General features: G+C 36.7%; 1 protein-coding gene across 9 annotated transcripts in view; it reads left to right on the top strand.

Moving 5' to 3' along the window:
- The window catches only part of sytl2a (synaptotagmin-like 2a), a 123,749-nt gene that overhangs the window by 87,069 nt on the left and 22,578 nt on the right, over positions 1-14,102 (top strand). For 5 of the 9 annotated variants that reach the window (XM_059964532.1, XM_059964531.1, XM_059964535.1 and 2 more), the window contains 5 exons: positions 3,016-5,754; positions 7,614-7,706; positions 8,264-8,317; positions 10,539-10,627; positions 13,387-13,500. In XM_059964532.1, the coding sequence (XP_059820515.1) occupies positions 3,016-5,754; positions 7,614-7,706; positions 8,264-8,317; positions 10,539-10,627; positions 13,387-13,500 (3,089 nt within the window). The remainder of the gene's footprint in view (positions 1-3,015; positions 5,755-7,613; positions 7,707-8,263; positions 8,318-10,538; positions 10,628-13,386; positions 13,501-14,102) is intronic. The other 4 variants (XM_059964537.1, XM_059964538.1, XM_059964536.1 and 1 more) reach the window with 3 other exon arrangements.

Raw genomic sequence — 14,102 nt, 5'->3', positions numbered from 1 at the left:
ATAATGCAAGCTTAAGGAACAAAACTTTATCTTTTGGCTGGGCACATCACAGACCCAGGGACCTCTATGGAATTCAATAGTATCAGGTAACCAGTTTTTTTTGAAAGATCATCTCTTCGCAAATGTTGATGGATATTTTGTTTTTTTTATATAAATAGGACTCTGACTTCCAAGAGTTCAAGGAATTGATAAGTTGGCAACTGGCCTGCATCCTATCAGATATTCTTTCTGTCCTCTCCACCCTTAACCATTTATTAACACTGAGATATGTCATGAAATCTGCGTAGCTATGATGTACTTTTTTTAAAAAAATCTCCTTTTCCAATTCTTATAAAGTGTCATTGACCTGAAATATTGACTATTCCTCCCTCTAGGGATGCTGCTTGACTAACTGAGTGCTTCTGGCATTTTTGAATTTTGTCTAAACCTCCATCGTCTGTTCTAGTTGGTTTGAATTGCTCTGATCAATATTCTGCCCTGTCCCTGTTCTGCAATGGCCTTTTGTCAGTACTCTTTACAAGAGTAAAAGATCTTGTGGCGGGGTGGGTAAATTGTACCCTCTCTTTCTCTTCAAATAGATTAAAAGCTTTGACATGGCTGATCTCAATAGCCCCCATCAGCCCTTCTACAATGTCTTCCATCTTAGTGGGTCCATTCTTGTTCCAAAAAGCTGCATATTTCTATCTTGCTGTCACTTTGCCTGATTTTTTTTTTTAACCTTGCTTATTTTACTGTGAAAACCTAGCACAAGCACTTGTGCATTCCCAGACTTGTTGCAACACTTAGTTGACCTCTTGTTCCACCATTGTAATACGACGTTTACCAAAATATGTGTGCCTATACCTTTTGGGTCCCTAAGTCTTCTGTCTACTGATCTATATTGGCTCCTTTTTGAGCAACTCCTCAACTTTTAAAAATTTTCACCCTCTTTTTAAAATGCCTCTTTATTACCTTATTTGGCCTACACCCATGCTATTCTAGCTCTGGCCCTTTGATCATCTCTGAATTTAAACTCTTTTACCATCATCATAAGTTACCAGATTGCCATTTTCAATTCACAATGTCACTGTGAAACAACGCAATGATTTCCTTCATTTAAGATGTTGTATAGTTGAAATGTTTTGTTGATCATTAACTGATATCAAAGATTCATTGCTTAGAATGTATATATAGTCTATTTAAAAAAAGAGTATGAGTTTTTTTGTAATATTTTAATTGTGAATTAATGTCGTATTTTGTTTAGAACCATCCAAGAAGAGGGTGTTGACAACATTAACAGATAAATATTTATCGTTTGTGCTTCTACAATACTGTGCAAAAGGCTTAGGCATCCTAGATTTTTTAAATAAAACATTTGATTTGGATACTTATTTTCTGTCTTCTGCAATAATGTCAGTAGAAGAGAAGAAATTTTACATTTCCAAATATTAATTTTCCAAAAAAATTAAATATTAGAGAATTTTTTGTATTTTGTTAAAGAAAGTAACATATTAAGTAATAAATCAATTTCAAGTAAAAACTTGATTACTTTGTAGGTATATAGCCCAGTGTATGACTAAACATTGATAACAACCAGGTCCTGATGATCAATGACATAATGACCTGAATAAACTAAAATGATTATCTAAAACAGAAACAGATGTAGAAGGAATCAAATTAAAGGGTGAGGGTGTGGCAGATGTGATGGTTTAGCCTTCAAATCATCAATCTTTACACCATGGCAAGAGTGAACATAGCAATAAGACACAAGTTGGCCATTCTGGATTAGCAAGGTCTCTCCCAACTCGAAATTTTGCAACAGATGTGAGTTTCAAGATGTGCTGACCAAGCTCTTCGGGAGAAGCACTAAGAAATGGATTGAAAACCAGAAGCACGGTGGTTGGCCATGGAAACTGGACAAGAGATGCACAAACTGATGTTCCTTCTAAATTGCAAGAGGTGCAGCACTGCTATCAGCTCTGAGCTCACTGAAACCCAAGCACATCCCTCTGCAGTCTGGAGAAGTCTTGTTAGAAGTGATCTTCATGGAAGAGTTGCTGACGAAAAGTAATTCCTCTAAAGTGGAATCAAAGCCAAGAGACTTACTTATGAATAAAAACATAAGGACTGGGGTGCTGAACAATGGCAGCAAGTGCTCTGAGCCAGTGAGTTAAAAATTCAAGTTTTTGTCTCCAACAGAAGGCACTTTGTCCACAGAAGAGCTGGCGAGTGCTACATGAATGAGTATCTGCAGCCAACAATGAAGCATGGCAGAGGTTCCCTGTAGGTCTGGGGCTGCACTTCTGCAAAAGGAGTTGGTGATCTAGTCAGAATTAATGGAATCCTCAATGCTAGGAAGTACAAGCAAATTCTCATCCATCACGCAATGCCATCAGGGAGGTGTCTGATTGGCCTCAATTTCGTTCTGCTGCAAATTAATGACCCCAAACACATGGCCAAGGTCATAAAGAACTACCTTCAGTGAAAAGAACAAAGAATTCTGCAACAGATGATGTGGCCTCCACAGAGTCCCCATCTCAACATCATTGAGGCTTTTCTGGAATTACTGGGAGACAGAAGCAAGCAAGATAGCCATGTCTGCAGAAGAGTTGCGGCAAGTTCTCCACGGTGTTCAGGGCAAACTACCATCAGATTTTGTTATAAAGATGCACAAATTCTACCTAAGAAAATTGATGCAGTTTTAAAGGCAAAGGGTGGGCACCCCAAATATTAATTTGATTTAGTTTTTTTTAACTGATTTCTGCTCTTCATAGTCAGGTTTTTGATATTTAAAACTTCCCATTTCATTATTTTTGAAAGCATCTTTGCTTTACATAATTTTTTTTTACATGTGCCTAAGACTTTTGCACAGTGCTGTATTTGCATCTTAAAGACAGTAAGTCACTTAATAGTTGTTATGCATGTTTTGAATGTTCATCAGGCAATAACAACCTTTTGCTTCTATGTTTCAGTATTCTAGCAGTTGAAATCTACGCAAATGAAACAGTATTTATTCTTCTATTTGTCTCATTGTAGATGAGCAGATTCCTCACACCGATTTTGCGTCCTCCTGGGTGTCTGATCAGCAGCTTCCAGAAATAATCGAAGGTAAGAGGGTTAATTTTGCAGAGCCTCCCACCAAGACTGCACCAACAGAACAACGACTTAAAGCTCATTATTCAAAGTCTCATGTGCCTGAAAAATATACCAGTGAACGTACAAAGGCAACTGATGAATCTATATCAAAGGTGTTGGATTGGTTTACCAGGAGTGAAGAACCACCATCTGTAACACTTGAGGAAGAGAAAAGTCCATCTGAAACAATGGTAGTAAACGAACTTAAACCTTTAAAGACTGTACTTCCTGAGCCAGGTGCAGAGTTTACACATAATGAATCAACTTTGTTTACAGAAGAACCCCAATTGTTGCTAAATGTAAATCTTGAAACTGAGAAGAAAGAAGAAAATGATATTCAGTTACAAAAAGTTCAGACTCCCATAAAAAGGAACATTTTTGATAAATCTGCAATCCAGGAATCGGTGCTTTTGGAGGAGAAAAGTCAAACTGGAACAAAAGTTGTTCCTGACATTTCTTATCCAGTACCTCCAATTTTGAACCACCATTCCAGTGATAAACAGCAGTTCTTAAACGACAAGCAAAATGAAGAATCAGAACAAGAACCATTGACTTTAAAACCCTTCACAGAGGAAAGGAGAGTTGTCACAAAAGAAATTACAGGTAAAGAATCTGAAAACACTGAATCACCGTCACAGGATATTGACATTTTACCTGGTGCAACTATTGAAAATAGTCCACAACAGTCCAAATCAAGTTTGGAGAAAACAAACTTTACCACAGAAGAAACTAAAACTCTGGCAACAATTGGAAACAAAGATGAAAAGGTTATACCTTCCACTGTTGAATTATCTTTACCAAAAGACAAGACTTCTTACCAGAAAAATGCTTTTGCAAGTGCAGTGTTTGGAAGGTCATTCATGAAAGAGAATGTGACTGATTTGTGTTCAATTGATCACGGACTAGCACCATTAGAAAACAAAAGAAATAATCCCATTGAAGCTAAACCCTCTACATTTCTCAGCAATGAAGTTGACAAGTTGGATCAGAACAAAACAAAGAAAGAACAAATTAATGTTGAATTGAACCAACAGAATTTAAGTGGAAATAAAAAAGAACAAAGAGCTGCCATAGGTGAGGGAAAAGTATTACAAAGACAAAGGCAAGTTGAAAATAAACCTGTGATTGGGGAAGTTCCAGCAGAAAACATGGCTTTTAGCAAAATTGAAACGTCGAAGCCATCCAGCAAACAGGACAAGCAATACAGCAATACTTCACAGTGGAGTAGAAATGTTGATGTACCAGAGGTGGAGCAAAAGTCAAGTGAAGAAGAAAATAAAACTAAGATGAACCTCCATTTGGAGGCAAATAATACAAATACAACTCCTAAAGGAGGCAAACCTTTCACTATAATTTCAATCAAGAAAAGAATATATGACACATCAGATAGTTCTTTAAGTAACACACATTTCACAGACTTAAAAGAATTTTGGGACAAGGGAGTTAATAGTTATAATAGTGACGGTGGTCAGTCAACATTGACTAAAACACCGAATAACAAACATCAGAATGCACAAATGGCAAGAAGAACTGAGGCAGGTTTTCCACTAGAGCCACAGCCTCTGAGAACACTGAACTCTGAACATAATCAGAAAATTACTGAACCTTCTAACTTTGAAATTCCTCATGAACCTACAGAAAAAGAATGCACAAATCCTCAGAGCAATAGTGGGCCAACTGTTAAAGAAATAATGCTAAAACTTCAACAAAATCAAACTGAAGGAGTAAAGAAACAACTAAACACCAAATATCTCCCCAAGGTACTTCCCACAGTACCCAAAGAAGTTCAAGGCAAACTTAAAAAAACACCCACCTCCCCAATTGAAGATGGGCTTTCCCCTACTTCTAGTATACCTCAGGATCATTTCTCTGAGGTAGGGGAAGAAAGTAACATTTATCAACCAAAACCAAATATTGGATTGCAAAAACCACTTCTGAAAAAGGATGAAAGTGAAGTATTAACTGATATAGAACTGAATGAAGTTGAAGGAATTATCCCAACGAAGGATCACTCCTTCATGCTCAGGGATGACAAATCAGTTGATGGACAAGACATTTCTAATCTAATCAAGAATAATGATGAGGAAACTATTCCTGGAAAAGGAGGGGACAACAGAATCCAGATCACTCAAAAATCATTTGGTCTATCTTACCAGGATCAAAAATTACCAATGAGACAAACTTCTGATGCTGTGAGTAATAATGAAGAAAATCTTACTTTGTTTGCAGGAGGTTCCAGGGTCGCAGAGAAAAATGTCATCTCTCAGGAGAAACTTAATAATTTTGACTTGCCATATAGCGCAATCCAATCAAATCCAAACACTGATGTATCTTTCCAAGAGCAAATATCGCCTATTAAGAGTGATGAAGGCCCTATGTATAATGAAGGCTCAGAAATAAACTTGGATGAAAATAAGGAAGGTTTTGAATCACAAGATGAATTTGGGCCTAGGTTGAATCTTCCATCTGGAATTACTAGATCAAGCACCTTCAAGAAAAGTGATGGCGATTCAGATGAATTACCCATTGACATCCTCAGATCCAAAAATCCTCATGATGTTGAGCAGGAAGCTAACAATATGTTTTCAAGTCATTCAGTGGAAAATAACCAGTTGAATGTGCAAACCAGAGGTTCACTCAGTGAGCAACAGCATTTATTTTTATTGGCATGATGGGTTATTCTCTCTCTTTCTTAACTGCTCTGTTAACATTTTCTATTTGCTTATCTTGGATGTAGCTGATCTTAAATTTCCACCAATCATCTCTTGATTTTTGTAGATTTTGGATTTGCTAAGGGTGCTATGTTTAAATGACTTGGAAAAGAAATACTTCAGTTCCATCTTGGGTTAATTTCAGAATGGGATAAATCATGTTTCTTGTTTAATTGCCTATTAATTTACCAAAATAAAGTCACCTATTTTTCTTTATGGTAGCATGATGGGAGAATAAAGATTTGCCATGATTCTTAAGAATAAACTTTCCACAATTGTTGCAAGTTGGATGATATCATGGGTGATTTAGATAAAGTACAATTCCTCCTTGATGAAAAATTGTATTTTCAAGCCTTTGTGAGAGTGGAATGACACTTTATTACTGATGGGAGATCTTGCCTTGAGTGAGGTTATAAAGATGAGCTCTATTTATCTGCTTTCTTAATGCTATAAATTTAAAACATTCACAAGACTTTACCATTGGACCATTAAATAGTGCAAGTACCATGTTCATACAGTGCCTCGAAAGAGCAATTCTTCTCTGTTGATTAAGTTTAAAGAAGCTGCCTTACCTAAGTAGTGTGACTGTGGCTTCATATTTTTTCCACTTTTTCACGATGGGCTATATTGAGCTCCAAGGTATGGTCAGTGCCTTTGAGGCAGCCTTGTACCCTTCCCAAGATTCATGCTTCTCTATTCTCATTTCCCTGACTTGACTTGAATGTTCTTTTGATTTCATTTTGGTTTGGTTTGTTAAAAATCTGCCATACTATTAGGGCTTAGAGAGGGAGAAGGGTTATTTATTCTTATGAATTTATTAAAAACAGGTGATCCTCTAATTTTCTACATCAACAAATTGTGTGAGTTAGTAAGATAATATAGTATTTTACCTAAGGGAAGTTATCATAATATGGAAAAGCATCCACCAATTAGGTCTGGAAGTTAAATTACACTGTGCTGGTTTTCTGCAATTAACAATGATTTCCTCCACCCCTCCCCCACCATATGACACCCAATAACCATTTTAGATTGTTTATGTAACTTGGGAAATTTCGCTAAATGCTTCCTGTCACGAGTCACACTCTCATCTGTCTACCCCCTGTTTATATTGTACTTGCACAAGGGATATACAGATTCTAGCTTTGCTACACTTGCAATCATGGCTCTAGATGTCAGATTCAAGAACTCTTGCATTTTGGTACACGTGGAGAAGTATTAGTACCTTTTCCCCCAAGGTGATACTTCCTCACCTTCCAAATTTACTTGCAAAGCAAATATGGAAAGTTACTATATGTGCATGTCGAAACACAAAATTCTGACCTGATCTGTATTCTGTTCTCTTAAGAGAATATAATGAGGTCTCATGGGGATCTTTCACTAAGGATTTCATTTATTCAAGAGAAATCTAAGAATGCTATCTGGATCCCAGAGCCATGAACACAATGTCTATATTTGCTAAAACACAAAACTGCTAAAGATCATAGATTCCAATTGTAAACTGGATTGGCTTCAGTGTGATTTGATCTCTTTAGGTAGCAGGCATATAGGTCTTATTTGTTTTTGAGAATAGTGTTCTAGGAGTTGCCAAAGCAGTTGCTGCTTCAGAGTCAATAGCATTGTAATTGATCTACCAGGGCCCTGGGGTCCAGATTGATGACATGTTTTATTACAAATTCCTCCATGGATGCAAAAATAAATTGATACTTTCTTAAACAATAATGATAAAGTAAATTTTTAAACACAGTTCTTTCAACCTGTCAATATTTTAAACATTTTCCTTTGTAACAGGTGACGACGAAATAACTCATGTGGTTAGGAGAAGAAATCCACAAACTAAGGACACTTACAAAAGTCTGGAAGATCTCAATTCCATTGACTCAAGTAAGCTTTGTATATGAATTATTTACATCTGTTAATCATACTTACAAGACTTAATTGTTAAACAAAACTTTCTTTAACATTAGTTACAAAAAAGTTTCTCTAATAAACTAGTTAAAATTGTCACTTCAAGCAAAATTGTCATGCAGTTTATAACTGGGTATCCCAACTCTGTACCTTAGCAAAATTTTACAAGTTACTCATCAGATTTTGGCTGACCTACCTCTTTGTTTTCCTTGAGCTGACTTTTAAAACAAATTTAGTCATTTTAAATTAACATGTTGTGAAATGTTTACTCTAAAATTGTTAGTTTAAGTTGTACCTAGAAATTGCTTACGTCAAAAAGACATTTCCATTTTAATGCACATGAATAATTATTGGTGAACATTGTGAAGATGGAAAGGTTTCTAAGTTTTGATGGGACAATTATTTTATGACCGAAAGTAACTAAAGAATATGATGCTAACCTGGCTGTTGTGATTTATATATTTATTTATTTTGCTTAAACTACCTGTTTGACTCCGTAATGATATGCAAGCAGTATTGTATTTGTTTCACAGTGCCAAGTACATTGGATTCGAAGAACAAAGAAGTTGTCCTCAGTGCTGATGATGGTAAATATATTTTTAATGAAGTTTAAATATCAGGCTTGTGCTGTTGCTCTGAATTAACAAATAAGTTATCGAATGACATGTTATGTTCTGTGGCTGGGTTAGGTTCTGTGGATCTTTTTTTCTATCTTGCCACCCCATCCTTTCTCTCCCCCCATGTCATTAGACTATTGAGCAATCTCTTCTGCGTCTATGACGAGTAATCATTCTGAGAGGGTTTAATGGAAGTACTGATACATTAGCAAAGCAATTGCCTGATTTTAATAGCAGCAGCTGTGCAGAATAGCATTGTAACTCCACTCTGTACAGTTGATTTGTCCTCCCTGGACACACAGATACAGAAGTATAAAGTTCTAGTTTGTTGGTTGTTGCTCACATTGAACTCCTTATGGAGTTGAGTGAGGGAGCACAGACAGAGTTGTGAAGGTCCCCTTCTACTTGTGTTGGGAATGTACATGGACGTACTATGCCGTATTGGACTTTGAATGAGGTGTATTTTCCCTATGCATTTCAATACAGGGAAATGGTTGGAAGGAATTTCAATGAGTATTAGTTAATTTAGATTTATGACAGTTTTTTGAGCACTGTACCATTGCTTTTGGAGATCAGAATAAATCATTCTTTGACAGTCTGGTAGTGTAGTGATATGGCTTTTAGCTTGTCAGTGGCTCTATTCCGTATAACACAGGGCTCTATTGCTGAAAAAGGAGAAGTTTGCTTTCTTCTAAATTCTTCCTGACGATTTCCAGCATCCCTTTCATTATCTCTTTTCTATTTTCTCTCTGCTATTCTCTTTGCCAGCTCCTTTGACTCTTCATCGTCTTTCTTCATCTGCCAATCCTCCTTTGAGGGGAAAGGTCTGATTTACAGTGTTCTACTAAAATACATGTTACCATTAATATTTTGCCAATTATCAGATAATTATTGTGCAAAAGCTGTTAAACTGCAAATAAGTGTAGAGAGAAACAGATTAATTGTTTTGGATGAGTAACCTTTCACCAACTTGAAATAATGATCCAGATTTTGCCAGGAAATGAGAGCAACTTTGAGATTTCCCTGGCAACACAAATTCTGAACTTGCAGTTGGCTTTTCAATGATTTGTTGGTGCATTCTGAAACTGGGCTTTCATGGATTCTAGCATGGAAGTGCAAAGTTGCAGTACATTTTCAAGGCATGTACAAACAGGCCAGCTTTTCCACTCATTTCAAAGGAGTGGAATGCCTGTGAAAGACCAAAGAAAATGCTTGGTTTAGAGCAGGAGGTTCCCAACTTGGGGTCCACAGACCCTCTGCATAATGGTATTGGTCAATGGCATAAAAAAGTTGGGAACACGTGGTTTTAGAGCATTATCACTTGTTCATTAAAATGTTTGAAATATTTTCTTTTTAATAACCTTTTGAATGCTTAGATATTCGACAGCTTGGGATGCAAATTGGCCAGTTGTCCCCTTTTCTAGCTATTTTGTGGGTGGGACTTGTTCTGTCCTCCCTTAAACACTCTCTCACAGCCTGCATCTGCTGATAGTTTAAATCGTCCTTATACTACTGAGGATCTCACAATGATGGCTAAAACCAGTTGCTTTCTATACATTTCCACTGGAGAAACTGAAATAGTTCAACTTTTTCCTCAGAAGTTGAAACAAGTGAAACTGCTTCTCACTGGAATACATTGAACACCATTAACTCTTTCTTTCTCCAAAGATGCCGCAGATTTTTATACCTCTTGTATTTTTATTGCCAATTGTAGCAATTTGCCAAAAAACCTTAACTTGTTTTCTTAATGCATGTAAAATGTTTTTTAATTGAACATGTATTAGAATTCAATTACCCTGCTTCAAATTCGAGGAAAAAACCTTAAAATAGACTTTACACGTGTAATCTTTTTTCTGATACATGTCATAGGTCATTACATGTAAGTTTTAAAAATTTACAAGTATTAAGTTAAATATATGTTAGAGAGAGGTTTTTAATCAGACCAGGGCTTTGTCATTGATGTGGAGTGAGAGATGATTCAAAGGAGGTCAGATTTGGAGAAACATAAATCATTTGTTTTCAAGAATGGAAAAATCGGCAGGATTATCAAAATACTACCATGGGGCTGTTATATTTTGGAAATACACTCACTCTAATGAGATATTTTAGAAATTATACATTATGAAGTTACTTCATATTGCTTCACAGAATGAAAATATAATTGCACGATGTGTTTGTACTTGCTGTTTAGTTTCCAACATTCCAGTTTCTCCAGAGAACACACCTTTGCATTTAAAAAAGTTGAAGAGGTTGAGCCAGTCAGTACCTGCACTTGCTGAGGTAAGGAAAAAATGAAGAGCTACTTTTATTGAGTCATTTGGCACTCATAACTCCTACCCACAGTCTTTATCCCACACTGAAATAGGCTTTAGTGAAATACGGCAAACAGATCATGTTCATTCACTTCAGTGATGACTGAGATCTGCGCCTACTTCATCCCCTTACACACGTGGCTGTAAGCTCCATTCCTCAACCACCCAATCACCCAAGAATTGTGGTTTCCTACTGGTATTTTGCAAATTAAATTTCTGATTCACAGTGCTAATCAAGTCCTGACATTAACCGTGGCTTACAGGATTCTTCAACTGGATTTGGTCCCCATCACAATTTCTTTTCAGTGCCAATGTCACTTATTTGCATTTAATTCCCAGTGTTGACTACATTTTTTTTGCCTTCACCTCATACTTGAACCATATCAGTGCCGAACAGAAATTATTTCAATATTTACACAAAGAACAAGGTCTAACAGGAAATTATTTGCATGAATAATGCACTTTAAGGTATATTTTTGAATGGATATTGAAATGTGAAACCAAAGTGGAAACATGACATTTTCCTTTTTTTTAGTGGGCAGGGGCCTTTATAGTCTCAGGTAATATAATGCTTTCTCAATTCAATAAGTCAATTGCTTATTCCCATTTTCTAAACACTCCTCAAATACCTTAGAACCCACAAGTCTGAAAGTTATTTTTGTGTGCACAAAGACAGTAGTAATCAATTTATATAGGGCAGAGTAAAGTTACTAAAGGCTTTGTCTTGTAGCTGCAGTGGCAATTTAAGAAATTTATTACATGCTGGCAATATTTTATTAGCCCAAAACATCGACAGCGCTTCTCCCTATAGATGCTGCCTGGCCTGCTGTGTTCCACCAGCATTTTGTGTGTGTTGCTTGAATTTCCAGCATCTGCAGATTTCCTTGTGTTTGCCTTAATATTTTACTGCAGTTGCTTTTGGAACATTTTCCTAAAGAGATTTAATGAACGTGTAATTATGTTTCAGCCAATAATTGTGATTATGTTCGTTTAATTCCTATGGGAATATTAGAACTAATGATATCAAATGAATTAATGACTTGCTGAAATATGTCAATGACTTGGATAATGCAAATATGACTGTGGCAGTGGCAAAGTTTACAAATTATACAAAGATGGGTGGAGGGGCAGATAGTTTTGAAGCAATAGAGAGGCTACAGAAGGACCTAGACAGATTAGGAGAATGGGCAAAGAAGTGACAGATGGAATACAGTGTCAGAAAATGATTATGTACTTTGGTAGAAGAAATAACATAAATGGAGAGAAAATTCAAAAATCTGAGGTGCAAAGGGACTTGGGAGTCCTTGTGCAGGATTCCCTAAAGGTTAATTTGCAGGTTGAGTTGGTGGTGAGGAAGGTAAATGCAATGTTCACGTTCATTTCAAGAGGACTAGAACATAAAAGGAAGGATGTAATGTTGAAGTTTTATAAAACACTGGTGAGGCCTCACTTGGAGTGAGTTTTGGGTCCCTTATCTAAGAAAGGATGTGCTAAAACTGGAGAGGGTTCAAAGGAGGTTCACAAAAATTATTCCAGGATTGAACAGCTTGTCCTGTGAGGAGTCTTTGATGGTTCTGTGCCTGTACTCACTGGAATTCAGAAGAATGAGGGATGACCTTATTGAAATCTATCAAATGTTGAAAGTCCTTGATAGAGTGGATGTGGAGAGGATGTTTCCAAGTCTAGGACAGAGGACACTGCCTTAGAATAGAGGGGTGTTTTTTTTAGAATGGAGATGAGAAATTTCTTTAGCCAGAAAGTGGTGAATCTGTGGAATTTGTTGCCATAGGCAGCTATGGAGGCCGTCATTGACTATATTTAAGGCAGAGATTGATAGATTCTTGATTAGTCAGGGCATGAAGGGATATGGGGAGAAGGTAGGAGATTGGTGCTGAGAGGGAAAATGGATCAGTTTTGGTGAAATAGCTGAGCAGACTCAATGGGACAATAGCCTAATTCTACTCCTATATCTTTTGGTCTATAACAAATACTACAAAATTATTTTTATTATTGTTCCACCTCAGGACTAAAAGTGGATTTCTGTTTCGTCAGTGGTTTTGGCCATTATTGAGAAAGCAATAATGCTTAGATGTAAAATAAAGCTAGTGTTTCACTTAAGAGCTGTTTAACAAATTACAAAGCTGGCCGATGGTATAGTGGCATCTGCACTGGGCTTCGAGCCACGTGGTGTCAGGTTTGAATCTGGCTGTCTCCTTGCTTGCCATCGGTGGGGGCTGAGTTTCAAGTGAGCAACTTGGCCCTATTTTAAAAAAACAGACAAAATGCTCAAGAAACAGCAAGGTTAATGACGCACCACAAGGCGCAGCGGGGAACAACAGCTACAAATTACTGACTTGAGATTACTTCAAATAGTATATATTAGCAGTTATTATTTTAAACTGTTTGTATATAACAGTGCTTAACCTGTTAAATCTGAAGTCAGAAGTCAATGGGTGAAATCTTTATTTCTGGACATTCCTATGCCAAATAATATCCTAGAAAGACAGACAATAGGGAAGGTATGATAATTGGTAAGAAATTAATCCGATAGAAAGAATACCTTTAAGAATAACATTTTGTGATAAAGCGATAATTGAACCTTCTGCATGGTCTTCTAAAATATCATCCTTGAGTTTACCAGGTTTCCAGTAATAAATTTATAGAGCATATCACTGTACAGAAGTATTGAAATGCAACTGATAAATTATTTACTGTGAAATTCCTTAGAATGGTGATACAGACTCCATGTCGGAAAGGAGCTACCAGATGAACAAGCATGGAACAATCACAGGCTCTCTAACAAACATTAGCAGCTCACCTGGCATGACATCCAGATCCTCTGTATGTATTCCTCATAATGCTTTTACTAATTAACTTTTCATTGATCAGGGAATTGAGCAGAAATATTCAACCAACCTCATCCTCACTTCCACCCAGCTTTTAACTATTTCAGATTAGTGGTTACATGATAGCTGTTTCCCACCAGTAACCTGCTTTTACTAGCTATGCGCTAAAGCAGTGTGTGTGAACGATCAACTTGTCCGCAGCAATGGAATTTTTAAGTTAAACTTAAAATGCCAGACCTGTGACGTGGCTATTCCTTTGATTACCACCCTTGTTTGCTTTCTGCTTAGCACCTACCAAGGATTACAATTCACTGCAGTAATATAACATCTTGATACTTGCACATATTCCACTATGTTTGTGCACTAATATGGCATGAATTTACTGTGTTATGTATACATCTTATTTGTGACATTGTTCACTAACCATGCAGAACTGAAGTGCCATGTTTCCTGGCAAAGGTCTACATAGAAAAAAGTAATGTGGAACTAGATGTCAAATACAGGTTTGAGAGGTTAAAGTTGAGAATGACAGACCATTTAAGTGTAATTGTTGCAGCTGAGAGTTGGTAAGATTTGTCATTAGATAGAGGTAAGACT

The sequence above is a fragment of the Hypanus sabinus genome, chromosome 3 (genome assembly GCF_030144855.1).
Source record: "Hypanus sabinus isolate sHypSab1 chromosome 3, sHypSab1.hap1, whole genome shotgun sequence".
Classification (NCBI taxonomy): domain Eukaryota; kingdom Metazoa; phylum Chordata; class Chondrichthyes; order Myliobatiformes; family Dasyatidae; genus Hypanus; species Hypanus sabinus.
The sequence above is the reverse complement of the archived record's forward strand: the minus strand, read 5'-3'. Positions and strand labels throughout refer to the sequence as shown.